This window comes from Pseudophryne corroboree, chromosome 1 (genome assembly GCF_028390025.1).
Source record: "Pseudophryne corroboree isolate aPseCor3 chromosome 1, aPseCor3.hap2, whole genome shotgun sequence".
Lineage (NCBI taxonomy): Eukaryota > Metazoa > Chordata > Amphibia > Anura > Myobatrachidae > Pseudophryne > Pseudophryne corroboree.
Window position 1 is genome coordinate 1,046,394,259 of NC_086444.1, and position 19,513 is coordinate 1,046,413,771.

Consider the following 19,513-nt stretch of genomic DNA (forward strand, 5'->3'; position numbering starts at 1 on the left):
GCCCGGTGCTGGTTGTTAAAATACGGGGGATCCACTGTCATTTCCCCCCCCCCCCCCCCCGTATTTTGGCAACCAGGACCGGCTCAAAGAGCCCGAGGCTGGTTATGCTTAGGAGGGGGGACCCCACGCAATTTTTTTTTCCAGTTTTTTTTACCGTTTTTTAAACATTTTTAAAAATCTAATCAAAATCCGTCAAATCGGTCGTTTTTCGACAGCGGGACTGTCGAATTCGTTTTTTGTCGAATTCCGGCACCCACTTGCCGGCATTTTACTGTCGAATTGTGTCGAATTTAAAAACGGGCGAAAAAGTGCCGCAATTCGCCCGGAATTGCATATACCCCTTAGTGTAATGTGGTTAAAAAGCATGAAAATGGATGTCACGTTAGAAAAACCCCTGCCACTGCTATTAGTATTGTGGTAGCGTTCTATTTTCATTATGGCTTTCAGAGTGTATTCTATGTTTTTGTCTTGTGTTTTTTTTTCTTCTTTATTTGGACAGAAGTAAATGCATTGGGAGTGCTTAAAGCGAGCTCCTAGATGTTTGTAGCTAACACATGTGGACGTATCCTTTTACTAGCATTGAAAATACAAGACCTTAACCAGCTGGGTATATGGGCATTGTTTAATTAGCGATGGCTCATTTGTGAGATCTTGTGGATGTTTTGCACGGGAAAAGCGGGAGCACTGTTCTGGCATCCCCCTATCCGCCTCTTTACATGGGCCTAAGCTGATATGACTGTGTCTGCTGCAGATCCCTTTCTGCTTTCACCTAAAGATTCATCACTTGTTAGTGGGCATCCTGTATAGCCGGCAGATGCAGTTTAGGAGAACCAATTATAAGGGTTGCCATTGTGGAAAGTCATATAGTATGTCTTTTTAGAATATATAAATCTTAACAAAATGCAATAAAACATTTTAATAAAGCAAAAGGGTTTTTTTTGTTCACGCTTTCATAGGTGTTTATGGTAGTCTAGGGCATACTTCTGTAATTGTCGGACACATACATAGCATAAAGTGCCAGCTGGTCTGCTCTAGGATATAATAAATAATACAGGTACAATACAAACTTACTAGAAATGCGTTCCTATGGATGAAGGTTGTATGTCCCCAGTATAAGTAGGGAAAGAGTTCTATATAATAAAAGGGTAATGCGGCTCCTCACCTCTGGGGGGGGGGGGGGGGGGGGGGAATTTAAGTGTTTTGTGCGCCGGCAGTCATTAGATGGCGCCTGATGGAGCAATTGAAGTATTGCTCTGTTCGGACATGCACAGCCGCTATCACTGACATGTTATGTTACTGTTATGACGTGCCATCATTTTGATGGGCTAGTAACTAGTAACCTATAATAGTCCCATGAGATTGTACACAGATACAAACTGTATTCCTGGAGGGGTGCGCTGATATTTTGGGAGGTAGTGACCTGTGATTGTATATAAGTGAGGACACAGGTGGCTGTAATTGGTAGTAGTAGTGACACATGGAATTGGGACAGGCAGGGAACTAGGGAGATCATTGACAGAGCGTGGCCCTTCTGCACCACACAGTAATGTCAGGTTCCTGACAGACGGAGGCAGATTCTTTGTGTTGTCAAATGCTTTGGAAATAATTCCTACATCAGCTTGTCTAAACTGTATCATTGCTGTTACAGAAATCTGCAGTCAGGGATAATTATTTTTCTGTGAACCAGATGATTGATTTTTAAGTTGTGAGCTGTTCTGTGCTACTACAAGTTAGACATTCAGTGCCTCCAGCAACAAGCTTAAAATATTTGTACCTCCAATTTTCTGCTTGTCCTAAATAACGTCTCCAATTATATATTTAAATACTGACTTTTAGCCTTTTGTCAACTTTACAAGTATCAATGTATATATAGTTCGTGATTAAACCCACTACGGATTTAATATAATTTTTCTTTCTTAAACTTTTTATTTATAGCAACAAAAGGTACATTTTAGATTTATTAGCATTTATTTAGCATCTACAATTACATAACGAGACGTACTAAGCACTGATAAGCGTGGAGAAATGAGCCAGTGAGAAGTTGCCCATGGCAACCAATCAGCTGCTCTGTATACTTTTATAGTATGCAAATTATAAATGTTACATCATTGCTGATTGGCTGCCATGGGCAACGTCTCCACTGGCTTACTTCTCCACTTCTGTCACTGCTTAGTACATCTACCCCACAGTTCTATATAGACATATCATTTTACGGCAGTCCCCGCCCCATTGAACGTTACAGACTAAATTTACTCAAATAAGAAGGCAGTAGAGTTCATTGTAGTATACATCCAATGAATCTTCCATTTGTATTTCTTTTTTGTACTCTGGGGGAGCCAACGACCCCGGAAGAAACGCCGGAAAATGCACACAAGACCCTGGTTGGTAATCAATACCAGTGCTGTGAGGCAGCAATGCTAACCACTGTGCTGGCCGTGATAATATCAACTGTAAAACATACATAGTAGCACAAATACAGTGATGCCTGGTAATTGTTTTGGATGGGTGTGGTATGTAAGGTCGGCAGTAAGTAGGTTGACAGTGTCTGGGTCGAAAACTATTGCTCGACAGTAAGTAGGTCGACAGGTCAAAAGGTCAACATGAGTTTTTGATGTTTTTTTTGGTGTTGTTTTCTCCGTAAAGTGACCGGGAACCCCAATTAGTGCACTCTGTCCCCTCGCATGGCGAGCAAAGGCAAGGTGCCTCGCTCCGCTACCACTGGTACTGTTCCCAATTGTAGTGGATACAGTACGCTTTTGCGCTTGCAGTGAGCAAGTTGTTATGGAAAAATGTTGGTTTAAAGTGTTCTTTATTAGTATTACGTGTTCTCTTTAGTAGTAAATTAGTATTAATGCTGCAGTGTGTTGAAAATGTAAAGCACCTCTTCAGCAGACTGTTCTATTTGCTTTATTAGTACTTGAAGCCTTTGTATGATGTACTTGATACTATTACACATTGTATTCAGCACAAGGCTCTATTGGAATTTTGCGGGATTTGCAGCTGGGTAGGATCTCTGCCATTGCGGTACAGAAAGTTTTTGCTCAGGTGTGCGAGTTGAAACCACCCTGCTTATTGTTCTCTCCACCCCACCCCCTATATTTTTCCTTGTATTTTTTTATTTTATTTATTTATTTAGAAAGCACTGACCTACTGTATTACAGCCCATTGCTGTACATTGAGGGGATTGTTATAAAAATATATAATTGGTGTCTGCGCTCTTCTAGGATACCTTTTCAAGCTTTGTGCTGTGAAATCCTTTTTTTAATTGAAAATGCTTTGATCATGTTCTCCCAATTGCCCTTTTTCCTTTCATTGTTAATTCTGCTCAGGCTGAACCTTGAACACCCATCCTTTTCACTTTCTTTCATGGGTTTAATGTGGATAGACTGCCCCCCAGTGGCTGTAGGTAAAACAGTACAAGGAGCAGGTGTAGGAAGCTTTTTGAAGTCAGATGTACAGTAATTACATCTGCTAATAAAATCCGTGAATTCTCCATTAGACATTTCCTGGAAAAGCTCACGTCTGACATAGGGTATGTATGGACAGTAATAGCTTAGAGAATTGCACGGTCTTACTCTTTAATTCTTTGCAATAACCCAACCATTTTTCATTAGATGTATTATCCCATTACTGTTTAGTGTGTGTGTGTGTGTGTGTGTGTGTGTGTGTGTGTGTCTGTATAGATAGATAGATATATGTGTATGTGTCTGTATAGAGAGATAGATATATGTGTATGTGTGTGTATAGAGAGATAGATATATGTGTATGTGTGTGTATAGAGAGATATATTTCTAGCAGAGTTTAATGACCACTTCGGAAGAATAATTTTTGAGTACATACTAAAGTCTTAAAATTGCACTACAGTTGACAATGTCACAACCACAGTCCTCTCATGTAATAGTTCCACATGATCTCCACTTCTTTAAAGCCGCGCTATAGTAAATAGACCATTATGGCATCAAATAAACACAGTGAGTGATGCACAGTGGGTGGAGCATGTTTTAAAAACTTTAATAACTGAAAAAAGAGGTATATTCCATAACAACCAATTACATTTTTTTTTTATACTTTAGGGAGGTATTTACAAGGGAGATAAAATTGTGAAAGAGATGAAGTACTAGCTAATCAGCTTCTGCCTTACATTTTACAGTCTGTGTTTTTTTAAATGTCAGGAACGGATTGGTTGTTAGTGTGATGCTGTGGCCAATAACTGCCTTTCTTCCTTTTGTACTGGGTTTCAGAAATTCCCACTAATGCATTGGAAGTGTAGTTTTCTATGGGCCCCAATGAAAGCTGTAGTAAGAATTTTTTTTTTTGCGTGGTCTCATAAGTATGTCTGCCAGCATGTTAATACTTGCCACACTATCTTGCTCATAACTTGTATTGCACTGAAGTGTGTTCTTATTAAAAGGAATTAAAATTTGTGGAACTTCCAGCCACCTATTTTCTGCTTTGTCCGTGTGTGGCCAAATTGAGCAATGTTCCAGTCACTCCACTGAGTGGCAGCTGTTGTCTGTATGGTGGTACACTATAGTATCATACCAATGATGATAGCAAAGATTAAAAAGCACCTGAAAACATTTATTATCAGTTAACATTTATTATTATTATTATAGAGGCACATTATTATCAAAATTGTTACAAATTTTTTACTAGATTTTCACACCCTTTTCACATTATTTTTTTTTTTATTTTATTTTTTTTAGTATCACTCCAATATTTTAAAGGCTATTTGTAGCAGTTTTCATGAAAAACTGCTCCAAACCCTTTAATTGTAAAAAAAAAATGTAGTAACCCACATTGCATTTCCCATACTTATAACTGGAAAATGTGATGTAGCCAAATTTACTAAAAAAAAAAAAAAAAAAAAGTTAAAAAACACTGCAGTGTGCCCTGTGATTTTGCCAGCGCAGGCTGTTGAAATCACAGGGCAGCACTGCGATCTGCAGGCTTTGCCCAGCTATCTCTGGTACCTGGCAGAGAAAGCTGTTCGGGGACCGGGCTCCAGTGATCAGCTCTGTGTCTGATGGTCACACAGGCTGATCACTGTTTAACCACTTAACTGACAATGTTTCCCTTCAGAAGCGTTAACATTGTTTTTTAAAATGTTTTTTATTTAATAAAGTTGAAAAAGTATTTTTTAAAATATTTAAACATTATATTATGCACATCTGCAGAACAGATCTCCTTGTCAAAAATGGGGGGGACAGGGTGGGACGGCGCAGTTGTATGAAATCTGACCATGCCAGTTAAATAGAACACAAAAAAGTAAAAAAACATACTTACCCAACCAGGAGCCGGTGATCGGTGCTCCTGTGCGGGCTGGCTGGCGCCGGGCACCCCATGTGCTGCGCTGTGACCCCTGATGCAGCTAAGTGACGCAACGTGATAAACAGACCCCTTAATCTATTCATTGTTCTTATACTAAATGTATTTATTGTTTATTAACAGTTTCTTATATAGGATAGCATGTTCTTTAATAAATAACTCTATCCCTATTGTTTGCCCTGAACTCCACCACTGTAAACCACGCACAGTATACATATTTGCTTTCTCAAGTGATTCATAAAAATAATCTGAAGAGGGCAGGAATCATTCAGGATGGAGGATACATGAAGTTGAGCTAGTAAAATGTCTGATATAAGGAACTGTCTGAGCCCATTTACACGCAGGGATGTGGAGGAAGATGAGAAAATACCTGAAAGCTAATCTCATTGGGGCTAGGCTACACGAGTGACTTTGGTCTGCAGTGATTTGCCCACAGAACATGGATTAAACATGGGATCAAACCTAAACTGGTTTTCATTGGACTGATTAGATGTTTGACCGCTGACACATTGTTAACCTTTATAAAAAAGTATTACGTTTCTACTTCCAGTAAGATATAGCATTCCTAAAAATATATGGATGCATATACGTAGTATGAAATACATACAGAATTAGAGGGATCTATTCACATAAATAAATGAATAAAACTTCATTGCAGCAATTGCTGGCTATGGCTAAAGCTTGTAAATGTACATGATGAGAAATGGCAGATTACTAATTTGACCATGAATCAGAACACTGAGTTATTTGGGTCTGCTGTAGGTATTCCTCCAAGAAATGACGCTTAGGGTAATAAACCTCTTAGGGGAACATATACTAAGCAGTGATAAAAGTGGAGAAATGAGCCAGTGGAGAAGTTGCCAATCAGCTGCTCTGTATACTTTTATAGGGGTCTATTCAATTCAAGTCGGATTTCCCGACTTGTCGGAAAACGTGCATCGGCGGATTAGCCGCGGATCCACGTGTTTTGTTGGATTTAAAATGTTTAAAAAAAAGACTTTAACAAAAGTCTTTAAAAAAAAAAAAAGTCTGATTGGCATTGTCAGGAACGGCCAAAACCTGTCGGATTTGGCCGTAAATTGAATACTGAAATGTCGGATCCTTTCCGTCGGAAAGGATCAGACTTCAATTGAATAGACCCCATAGTATGCAAATTATAAATGTTCCGTCCATGCTGATTGGTTGCCATGGGCAACTTCTCCACTGGCTCACGTCTCCACTCTTATCACTGCTTAGTACATCTCCCACTTAGAGCTAAAGCAACTTGGATTCTCATTATAAAATTAATTTATTTTAGTTTTAACCAACTGTTTGAGTCCACTAAGCCACTGGCATTATTAACGACCTGTTTTACTAGCCTTTGATGCTGCAGTTATGCCATGTCATAAGTAATTCTGGTACTGTTGGGGACCAATGTTAATATGACAGAGCCAGGTCTGCTGTGGTGATTGATTAAACAAAATGACTCTAAAGCTGGGTACACGTTGGACAACATGAAATATGAACGCGATATTGTTAAACAATTTCCCTAAAACACCCCGGAGTCCCAAACAAACGATATAGTGCGTACACACCGAGCGATTTTTACAAATGACCAACGATATACAGGAGTGCACATTGTTGACGATATAGTGCGTCCATACTTGAAGATTTGACTAAAATGTTGTTAAACGTTATTGGCAATATCGTTCAAAAACTCGTCCAGTGTGTACCCAGCTTTACAGTAGCCGTGGAATATACACGGAGCACTGTAAAATGTATTTAGCTGATTTCAGACAAAGTACATGTGACTGCCACTCGTTTTTTAATCTGTGGCTTTACTTCCAGGGCTGTCATGTTTAATACTATGTGGGTTTATACGAATAATCCATACGAATACGGTTTACTAGGGTAATTAGCAAAGAAAGTGTTTGCCTAGTAGGCTACAGGGGTTTCTGGTTAGATTAAATTGACTAAGATACTAATTAAGTCACTGGAGCTAAAGCATGGATATCTTGAAAGTCTGGACTGTAATGGCATAGTTTGGGAAACTCTGTATCAATGTATGTTTATAGCGGTGCTGGATTTTATGCATGGAATAACTGGTGTGCTTATACTTGCTGGCTGTTGCACATGGAAAGGGTTATTATTGTAGTTGTGTAAATGTTAAATGTTTATAATACAATAATTATACGGAAACTGCCATATGAACCAAAGTATTCTTTTGTTTTTTAGTGGGCAAATGCAAGAAGAAGACCAGCCCTGAAGGACCAATTACGCCACCCCAGCCCGCCCCAGTGGACACACAAGCACTTGAATTAGCACAGTGCAAAAGAGTATGTGAGGAGCAGAAAGGACTTATCCAGCATCTGAAGTATCTCCTCACATGCAGCAACCAGAAGTTTGAAGGAGTGACAGTGGTGACGCAGTACGTGATAAACCAGGTAACTCCACTGTTTTCTTACACTGCTGCTGAATTACTTTCTAACCTTATTTTCCCCTGAAATTCATCTGTCAAACATCCTAGCCATGCCTAATGTATACAGGTTGAGTATCCCTTATCCAAAGTGCTTGGGACCAGAAGTATTTTGGATATCTGATTTTTCCGTATTTTGGAATAATTGCATACTATAATGAGATATCATGGTGATGGGACCTAAATCTAAGCACACAATGCATTTATGTTTCATATACACCTGATACACACGGCCTGAAGGTGATTAAATACAATATTTTTCATAAATTTGTGTATTAAACAAAGTGTGTGTACATTGAGCCATCCGAAAACAAAGGTTTCACTATCTCACTCTCACTCAAAAAAATTCCGTATTTCGGAATATTCCGTATTTCGGAATATTTGGATATGGGAGACTCAACCTGTAATTACATTTCTAGGCATATATTGTTACTAAATGTGACCATTGTGCTGTCCCCAACCACTTCCTGTATTTCTTAAATTTTGTTATTGTTGTTTTTTGGTTTTTTTGGATTGGGGTGGGATGGGGGTTAGACTGTACTACACAATGTTGAGTTCAGGTCACCTGCATGGCATTCTGAGCATAGCCTATTTTAAAAACCTGGGGAGTTTAGCTGAAGGTGCAGATAGCTCTTGTATGGGAGAACACTCGAAAAATAACTTGCGTTTGTGAAGAAACAATTGATCCTCACCATTGCATGGTTAGTAATCGCTCACCAATCCATTGATTGTTCCAATTTAACCTCATTTGATTCCCATCCCTACTTCAGAAGCACTCTTTGCTTTACGCTAAGTGGTGTAACTAGTTCCTAATGTATCAAACTGTTGCTTCCACAATTATATGTATCCGTCTTAAACTGGGTACACATATATTGTGCCAACGTGGCTCAGAACGATGTAGAGTGTACCCCCAATTGTTCACTCCTGCAGGTCATTTGCTATGTACTCCTGTTAACGACAGTATGCATTTTATGTGCAACCATGAACGATATATGTTCTGCACATAAAACCTGACAACCTCGCTAGTGATATGACCTATTAACTGTACATCCAGCCAGCAATAGGTCTGTCCGATTAGCAGTCAGCTTCTAGACACTCCCTGTTCCTCCCACTGTCGTCTGCCATTTCCGTGGGTGCTAGAGGACGGTGCAGAGTATTCTCTACTGTGGTATTTGTTTGCATATGGGGAAGCACTGTTTTGGGGCCATTTGTGGGACGTTGCTCTGGTGACATGTGCGTACTCTGTGGTATGTGTTTGCATAGGGGACATGTAAGCTATGTAAAGCGTTCAGCCTCAGCCTCAGCAAACAAAAAAGCAAAATGGCGTTTTCCCGGTTTCCTCTTAATTACAGCACAGCCCACTGTACATTGTACAGCCCATTATTCAAATTCATTTTTCAGGGGATCCTAAAGATGGTTGATCTAGTGTGTACAGAGCAGCAGTAACTTGTATACAACCAGATGTTCAGAAGATTGCAGTGTGTGTACAGTTAATTTGGCTAGTTCTGGGCTCAAGGGAAATTGTCAGCGAAGCTGGAATGATTGGCGGTCGCGCTAGTGTCTACAAAGCTTAACAAGAAGCCGGAGGACCCTCCATCCCTGCCAATGTACATAAACATGGAACTCTCATCAGCCAGAGGTCCTTGGCACCCTCTCAAATCCAGCACTCAGGGCACATGCGTGCCCCCTTTCAACCCACACACACTAATATATATATATATATATATATATATATATATATATATATATATATATATATAGTGCTAAGTAAGTGTTGGCTTTTTTGTGTTTGTCTTCCTTTCTTCATGGTGTTGTATTTCTAATTTTCAACAGAATAAGTGGGAGACTAAGCAGTGAAAAGAGTGGAGAAATGAGCCAGTGGAGAAGTTGCCCATGGCAACCAATTGGCTGCTCTGTATAATTTTATAGTATGCAGTTATAAATATTACTTCAATGCTGATTGGTTGCCATGGGCAACTTCTCAACTGGCTCACTTCTCCACTCTTTTCACTGCTTAGTAGTACATCTCCCCCTTAGTTGCCAAAATGAAAGTGTCCTATGTGGCTAGTATTTGGCAATCTCTATCAGATATGCTGTTTTGTCATCTACTCTTGTAGATTAGGAGATTTATTAGGAAATCTTTCCACACACTGTGCTTGTTGCCACAGCAAAACAATGTGTAAAGTCCTCTGGGAGCGGGTGTAGGCTTATATGAGCAGTGATAGGAACACAGAACAATGAAGGCGAATAACAAAAGATTGAATTTGTTTACATAAATAGCTTCTTTTTATTATTATTATATTTGTGTGTTGTAGATTTAAATACCATACTCAGATGCTGACAGCGTCTTCTTACGCAATGGTTCTGGCCCTGGCGCCTTACTTGCAATGGGCATTCAGAACAACCAGCGTTTGATGCACCTTTGTACGCAAGCAGCGGATATGAGAAGCCGGTGGCGGGCGTGTATGTACAAATGATTGCAGCTGCAACATTTGCATAACTTCTCCGTTCCGCTGCATACAACAAATGTGGCAGTGACACGATTGGCTTTCGCCTCGGAATTGGGCCCCTTGTTTGGCTCTGACTGTCCATATTCTCATGGATTGTCTTGTTATGGGGAAAAAAGAATTTATCCTATCATATTAATTTCATAATGTAATGGAGTGCTGTTCTGCTAAACCAGTGATGAGCGGAATGCCTTCCATCATGGAGAGAGGAAATACGATTTGGGGGAAGTATGTGGCTGGAAAAGCTGCACGTCTGTGTCAAACATTGTACTTTTCATCATGACCAACCCCTGTGTTCCATACCAGAAATAGACCTTTTGCCTCGCACCATTTTGCTCCATCATAACTAAACTGTAGAACCAGGTAAAAGTCCATAAATCCATATTCCTTTTGCCATCTTTTTTTGTTTAAGAAGTGTTTATTAGCAATCACATATGAAATAGTACAGTGTAACACTAAAAGAAGCAGTGAGCGCATTTTATTCAATATAACAGAAAAGAATGAGGGTGGGGGAAACACTGGCAAAAGAGAAAAAAGCGGAGTGTATGTGGTTAGGAACATAAAAGAAGGGGGGGGCTAGAGGAAGGGGTAAAGGGTCAGGTTGAAATAGGTGCACAAAGTGTTTAGTCTCTGGGACCAATACTGGGAAATAGGACAAGTGTAACATATAGGTGGGAATTCAATTGCTGCTGAACAGATTTGCCTGGCCGAACCTGCACGACACCCGTCAGCAGTGGGAACTTGCTCAGAAGTGTTCAGTACCCCATAGGGTACGAGCACTTTTGTGCGAATAGGGGAGCAAACCGACCGGGTAAAGGATGCGAGTCTGGTTGTGTTGCCAGCGTTTAAATGCCATGGCAACGGGATCTCTATTCCACTTTGGCAAGATTAAACAATGTGTAGACTGCAATCCATTGTGAGTGACTTAGAATGAAACGCTTGATATGAGATATTGTGAATAAACATTTATTAAATGTTTTATTTGCTTAAAGAAAGAATGGTGATTGGGCCCTCAGACTGTGGGTGTCAAAAATAAATGAGTATTTAGCATATATACGAGGAAGAGGTTACTGAAAAGTGATGGCCACTAACACAAGGAGAGGCGGAAGCATAGTGGACCCCCCATGCCTCATTAGGTGGCCCAATCCCCCCCCCTTCCCCGCCCCCTTCACACACACACCATTTGCCGGACCCCCTCTTATGCTGAGCACCATACACACTCTCTTACCTATTGTAGAGCACGTGGGAGCACACTGAACATGAGACGTCATAGCCCAGCACCACTGACGTAGATGTGCCGCAACTTCATAGGTAGGAATTAGTGGGCACTGAGGGGTAAATGAAAGGGAGTCTATCATTTTTAGTAGAACCAATAAATATTACTGCCATAGGCAGTTGCCTAGCTTCTCATAGTGGTCTAGCCAGTGCTTTTCAGGTGTTGTATCATCCTCTACACTTGCAATTAATGACGTAAAAAACATATTTTAACTTCTCATACGCTATACATGAATTTCCTGTACACTACATTATAAGTACCAGCTAGATCATGCCAAAGAAAATATTACATTGCTGTGATAGAGGAATGAGAAGGAAGGCTGTCTTGGTCTGTTATTATTACAAGTGCCCGCTGGCAATATACCAGAACAATGTTACTGCTTGGTTCCCATGTGCTTCTACAAGAGAGGACAATGGGAACAGGCTCCAATAAAGACTGCAGAATCAGCTGAAGTATGACACTGTAACCTGGCTGTATAGGGTTGGGAGGATCCAGTCAGGTGACTGCTAATGGTAGGCTGTCCTGCCCTCCTGGTCCTTAAAGTCATCTTTCCTCTAAGATTACATTCCATTATACTCCAGGGTATCCATATTGATCAGTCTAGGAATCCTACTATCATGTTCAACGGCTTTCATGAGCATGGTGAATTGTAACTGTATACCCCACAGGAATAGAGGGTTGTTAAGGAACTGAATCATTTTGGCTTGTGTAAAGAGTGTCAATGGTAAAGATGACATACTATCATACTATATTCTTTGTGCCCTGAGCAAATGTTTGAGAGTACAATTAGTTTATTGCAGTTGTGTTCTGAGCGTCCTTCCCTGGACAGTATAGTGTGCAGTCTCTCCAGAAGGAAAGGTTACAGTAGATTTGAAAGTAGCTTTCATAGATCTAATTTTAGATTGCTCTTTGTAAGACCTAAACAGAGCAATGATCTATGGTGAAAACTGATGCTATGGACACGAGCCAGCCAAGGCTCTTTTTATAGCACATTTAGCAGTGTGTGAATAGTACTGTACACGAAAGCTCAGTTCTGCACTGTACGTTGAGAAATGTTGCATATAATTTTAAGCAATGAGCTCACATGATCTAGTTTAGATACACATGCTTCTCCTCGTTAAAGCAATGTATGGTCGGAGTGTGTGCACAGTAGTATGTTGCTTACGTTTACAGCGCAGGAATATTCAGTGATACTTTACAGTGTTTAAACCCTTTTTATTATATATAAAGGTGTCCACACATTTGTCATCAGTATATTCTCTTCTCTACACAAATGCATTTTACTGAAAACTTTAGTGTTAACCTTTTACATTGGCAAATTGGCACATTAGGTCCTAACAACCCAAGAAACAAAATTCTACCTGATCTTACCCCATTTTCAGGTTATAGATTCCGCTTCTTGCCATCTATGGGGGGTATCAAATTACCCACCATAGTGCCCGTTTTTAGCAGGGGGAAGGAAGGGGGGGGGGGGGGGGGGCTTTATCTCCCCTATCCAGTTAGGTTGTGCAAAAAACACTCATTTTTCATGCGAAAAGCTGTGGACACATGTATTTTCGCAGCACTTATCTCAAGTTATACGAACGTGAAGCAAAATCCGCGATAAGTCCCAGCATCAGGGATAAGTGCTGGCTAATTGGATAGCCCCCAGAGAGACAATTACCTGCAGTAATTGACCTGGGTAATTGAATACCATCCTATACATGTGTCAGCCACTAAACATTTATCTACCTCAGTGGCAGAACTTGTGAGTGGTTGGCCCAGGTGGAAAAATATAATTTGCCACCCCAACCCAAGTTTACAAATGCCACACGGCAGTCGGTGACAGGGCTACAAGCACAATGTCCTGTGTGGCTGTAATAACTAGCACTTATAGGTGGCAGGGACCCTCTATCAGTCCGTCACACACAAGGTCACCCCTTCCTTCCTAAGGTAAGGGGCAAGTCCCTCAGGCAGTGGGGCCCACCCTGCTCCCTGTACTGGGCCATTCATTCGACCGTGCTCAAAATGGTCTTCAGGGGGCCAAGGAATAACTCATTTGCTGGTCTGGGTAGAAGTGGACCCCTTAATCTTCATGGGCCCAGGTGCAATGCACCTGCGGTACCAATGGTAGTTCCGCCTCTGATCTAACTATTAAAAGAGTGCATCATTGGGCTGTAGGAGTTAATGATTCTTATGAGTCCAGAAAAGCAAGCCTCTATTGCCAAGAACGTGTTTCTACCCGTGATCCGCGCACACATTCATATCTGTTAATTTCTTTGCCTTACTTCATGGTTAACTTACATGTCATGTGGGTTGTTTGATCCTTTTTTTTTTTTTATAGTCTGTTAGGTGTCTTGATTGCAGTAAAAAAAATAACTATAGCTTGTTGTGCGTGGCCTCCCAGCAAGGAATTTGGAACATCATTGGGGTATCCAGGTCTGGAATGAACCAAAAGCTTGACGTATTAGCCTGTGACTCAACCACTGAAATACTTGTATGTTCCTAGAGTACAGACTTAAAATGGTTGAGAGTAGTGGTTCTCAACCTCTTTCCCTGAGATACCCTAACAGTCCAAGTTGCAAAGATACCCATACTTAAGTACAGATGATTTAATTAGTTCCTCCGTCAGTTTTATTATACAGTCTGTGCACAAGCAAGGAAGTTTTTGCCTGGTCTGGTAGGGTACCTTAAGAACAGAGTTTGATCTGTGCTTCGCAGTTAAGGCAAAAATGTTTTAATCTTTCTTTGTTGTACCAGTTTTTTTCCTACAGATGTCCCTGTTGTAGTTGCTATCTAAGGCGAGAATTTGTCTGGACAGCTACTGTAGATCTCTATTTTCAGGAGTGGAGACTGGCATCTGCAGTCCCACAGACGGCACATTTTGTAGGCACAGAAAGCTGATACACCCTTGATACAATTATTTTAACTCCACTAGTTGTGTTGTGCTTTTTTTTTCTAAATGTAATATTTATATAATGACTTCATCCATTACTAGAGCATTCAAGAATCATTCACCTTACAGGGTATTTAGACAGTAATCGCTATTGGGGAACGAGATAAATTATAATATAGAATAACAACTGTCTGTGCCCAAGGTAATAGTCTCACCATCTGCACTAATATAAAGCACTTGAGTTCAATTGGGAGAAATGTGCAATATATTCTTCACCTTCAGAAGTTTCTTCCCTTTCTTAGCTAGAGGCCAGACTAGATTTCTCAAAAGGTGTTTAATATTGTGGAATAGTTGTATATGGTTCTATGCTGAAGACTAGAGGGTCACACTTTAATGTCCCCTAAATATTGCAATTTCTTTTGTGATCTCTTGAGTTTGGGTTGCCCAATGTCTCCTTCTCCGTTTTGCATTCTGTAATGATCCATGTGCAGATCTGGGAAGATCCTGCTATAAAGGGCATATGGCTCAGCATGATATAATGCATGTGAGCTGTGCCTTACTTGTCATATGTGGATACTGTACATTATATACGAACTGGTATTTAACATGGGATGTCCAGTCCCTCTATATGAACTGCTATATATTCATTATCTTTCTCTGACGTCTTAGTGGATGCTGGGAACTCCGTAAGGACTATGGGGAATAGTGGCCCCGCAGGAGACTGGGCACAACTAAAAGAAAGCTTTTAGACTACCTGGTGTGCACTGGCTCCTCCCACTATGACCCTCCTCCAAGCCTCAGTTAGATTTCTGTGCCCGGCCGAGCTGGATGCACACTAGGGGCTCTCCTGAGCTCCTAGAAAGAAAGTTTATTTTAGGTTTTCTCTAACGTCCTAGTGGATGCTGGGGACTCCGTCAGGACCATGGGGATTAGCGGCTCCACAGGAGACAGGGCACAAAAGTAAGCTTTTAGGATCACATGGTGTGTACTGGCTCCTCCCCCTATGACCCTCCTCCAAGCCTCAGTTAGGTTTTTGTGCCCGTCCGAGCAGGGTGCAATCTAGGTGGCTCTCTTAAAGAGTTGCTTAGAAAAAGTTTTTAGGTTCTTTATTTTCAGTGAGTCCTGCTGGCAACAGGCTCACTGCATCGAGGGACTTAGGGGAGAGAAGTGAACTCACCTGCGTGCAGGATGGATTGGCTTGTTAGGCTACTGGACACCATTAGCTCCAGAGGGAGTCGGAACACAGGTCTCGCCCTGGGGTTCGTCCCGGAGCCGCGCCGCCGACCCCCCTTGCAGATGCTGAAGATTGAAGAGGTCCGGAACCAGGCGGCAGAAGACTTTCAGTCTTCATCAGGTAGCGCACAGCACTGCAGCTGTGCGCCATTGTTGTCAGCACACTTCACACAGCAGTCACGGAGGGTGCAGGGCGCGGGGGGGGCGCCCTGGGCAGCAATGTATAATACCTGTATGGCGAAAAATACATCACATATAGCCCTTGAGGCTATATGGATGTATTTAACCCCTGCCAGATATCACAAACTCCGGAGAAGAAGCCCGCCGAAAAGGGGGCGGGGCCTATTCTCCTCAGCACACAGCGCCATTTTCCCTCACAGAAATGCTGGTGGGAAGGCTCCCATGCTCTCCCCTGCACTGCACTACAGAAACAGGGTTAAAACAGAGAGGGGGGGCACTGATTTGGCGATATGAATATATATTAAATGCTATAAGGGAGGAACACTTATATAAAGGTTGTCCCTGTATAATTATAGCGTTTTGGTGTGTGCTGGCAAACTCTCCCTCTGTCTCCCCAAAGGGCTAGTGGGTCCTGTCCTCTATCAGAGCATTCCCTATGTGTTTGCTGTATGTCGGTACGTGTGTGTCGACATGTATGAGGAAAATGTTGGTGAGGAGGCGGAGCAAATTGCCTGTAATGGTGATGTCACTCTCTAGGGAGTCGACACCGGAATGGATGGCTTATTTATGGAATTACGTGATAATGTCAACACGCTGCAAGCCGGTTGACGACATGAGACGGCCGGCGAACAAATTAGTACCTGTCCAGGCGTCTAAAACACCGTCAGGGGCTGTAAAACGCCCATTTACCTCAGTCGGTCGACACAGACCCAGACACGGACACTGATTTCAGTGTCGACGGTGAAGAAACAAACGTATTTTCCTTTAGGGCCACACGTTAAGGGCAATGAAGGAGGTGTTACATATTTCTGATACTACAAGTACCACAAAAAAGGGTATGATGTGGGATGTGAAAAAACTACCTGTAGTTTTTCCTGAATCAGATAAATTAAATGAAGTGTGTGATGATGCGTGGGTTTCCCCCGATAGAAAATTATTGGCGGTATACCCTTTCCCGCCAGAAGTTAGGGCGCGTTGGGAAACACCCCTTAGGGTGGATAAGGCGCTCACATGCTTATCAGAACAAGTAGCGGTACCATCTACAGATAGGGCCGTACTTAAGGAGCCAGCTGATAGGAGGCTGGAAAATATCCTAAAAAGTATACACACACATGCTGGTGTTATACTGCGACCAGCGATCGCCTCAGCCTGGATGTGCAGAGCTGAGGTGGCTGGGTCGGATTCCCTGACTAAAAATATTGATACCCTTGACAGGGACAGTATTTTATTGACTATAGAGCATTTAAAGGATGCATTTCTATATATGCGAGATGCACAGAGGGATATTTGCACTCTGGCATCAAGAGTAAATGCGATGTCCATATCTGCAAGAAGATGTTTATGGACACGACAGTGGTCAGGTGATGCAGATTCCAAACGGCACAAAGATGTATTGCCGTATAAAGGGGAGGAGTTATTTGGGGTCGGTCCATGGGACCTGGTGGCCACGGCAACTGCTGGAAAATCCACCGTTTTTTACCCTAAGTCACATCTCTGCAGAAAAAGACACCGTCTTTTCAGCCTCAGTCCTTTCGTCCCTATAAGAGTCATATCTGCCCAGGGATAGAGGAAAGGGAAGAAGACTGCAGCAGGCAGCCCATTCCCAGGAACAGAAGCCCTCCAACGCTTCTACCAAGTTCTCAGCATGACGCTGGGACAGTACAGGACCCCTGGATCCTACAAGTAGTATCCAAGGGGTACAGATTGGAATGTCGAGACGTTTCCCCCTCGCAGGTTCCTGTAGTCTGCTGTACCAATGTCTCCCTCCGACAGGGAGGCAGTATTGAAAACAATTCACAAGCTGTATTCCCAGCAGGTGATAATCACAGTACCCCTCCTACAACAAGGAAAGGGGTATTATTCCACACTATATGGTGGTACTGAAGCCAGAAGGCTAGGTGAGACCTATTCTAAATCTGAAATATTTGAACACTTACAAAAGTTCAAATCCAGATGGAGTCACTCAGAGCAGTGATAGCGAAGGGAAGAAGGGGACTATATGGTGTCCCGGGACATCAGGGATGCTTACCTCCATGTCCCAAAATTTGCCTTTTCTCACCGAGGGTACCTCAGGTTTGTGGTACAGAACTGTCACTATCCGTTTCAGACGATGCCGTTGGATTGTCCAAGGCACCCCGGGTCCTTACCAAGGTAATGACCGAAATGAGGATTCGTCTTCAAAGAAAATGGACGACCTCCTGATAAGAACAAGGTCCAGAGAACAGTTGGAGGTCGGAGTAGCACTATCTCAAGTAGTTCTACGACAACACGGGTGGATTCTAAATATTCCAAAACCGCAGTTGTTCCGACGACACGTCTGCTGGTCCTAGGGATGATTCTGGACACAGTCCAGAAAAAGGTGTTTCTCCCAGAGGAGAAAGCCAGGGAGTTATCCGAGCTAATCGGGATCCTCCTAAAACCAGGAAAAGTGTCAGTGCATCATTGCACAAGAGTCCTGGTAAAAATGGTGGCTTATTACGAAGCGATTCCATTCGGCAGATTTCACGCAAGAACTCTTCAGTGGGATCTGCTGGACAAATGGTCCGGATCGCATCTTCAGATGCATCAGCGGATAACCCTATATCCAAGGACAAGGGTGTCTCTCCTGTGGTGATTACAGAGTGCTCATTTCTAGAGGGCCGCAGATTCGGCATTCAGGATTGGATGCTGGTGACCACGGAGGCCAGCCTGAGAGGCTGGAGAGCAGTCACACAGGGAAAAAATTTCCAGGGAGTGTGATCAAGTCTGGAGAATTCTCTCCACATAAATATACTGGAGCTAAGAGCAAATTTATAATGCTCTAAACTTAGCAAGACCTCTGCTTCAAGGTCAGCCGGTATTGATCCAGTGGGATAACATCACGGCAGTCGCCCACGTAAACAGAAAGGGCGGCACAAGAAGCAGGGGGCAGTGGCAAAACTGCAAGGATTTTTCGCTAGGCGGAAAATCATGTGATAGCACTGTCAGCAGTGTTCATTCCGGGAGTGGACGACTGGGAAGCAGACTTCCTCAGCAGGCACGACCTCCACCCGGGAGAGTGGGAACTTCATCGGGAAGTTTTCCGCATGATTGTGAACCGTTGGGAAAGACCAAAGGTGGACATGATGGCGTCCCGCCCGAACAAAAAACGGGACAGGTATTGCGCCAGGTCACGAGACCTTCAGGCGATAGCTGTGGATGTCCTGGTAACACCGTGGGTGTTACAGTCGGTGTATGTGTTCCCTCCTCTGCTTCTCATAACCAAGGTATTGAGAATTATAAGACGTAGAGGAGTAAGAACTATACCCGTGGCTCCGGATTGGCCAAGAGGGACTTGGTACCCGGAACTTCAAGAGATGCTCACAGAGGACTAATGGCCTCGGGAGCTAAGAAGGGACTTGCTTCAGCAAGTACCATGTCTGTTCCAAGACTTACCGCGGCTGCGTTTGACGGCATGGCGGTTGAACGCCGGATCCTAAGGGAAAAGGCATTCCGGAAGAGGTCATACCTACCCTGGTCAAAGCCAGGAAGGAGGTGACCGCACAACGTTATCACCACATGTGGTGAAAATATGTTGCGTGAGTGAGGCCAGGAAGGCCCCACGAAGAAATTTCAACTAGGTCGATTTCTGCACTTCCTGCAAACAGTAGTGTCTATGAGCCTCAAATTGGGGTCCATTA

At 42.5% G+C, this 19,513-nt stretch overlaps 1 protein-coding gene across 5 annotated transcripts in view; it reads left to right on the forward strand.

The window, feature by feature from the left end:
* The window catches only part of MTUS1 (microtubule associated scaffold protein 1), a 460,214-nt gene that overhangs the window by 375,857 nt on the left and 64,844 nt on the right, over positions 1–19,513 (forward strand). For all 5 annotated transcript variants that reach the window (XM_063920828.1, XM_063920830.1, XM_063920829.1 and 2 more), the window contains one exon: positions 7,543–7,751. In XM_063920828.1, the coding sequence (XP_063776898.1) occupies positions 7,543–7,751 (209 nt within the window). The remainder of the gene's footprint in view (positions 1–7,542; positions 7,752–19,513) is intronic.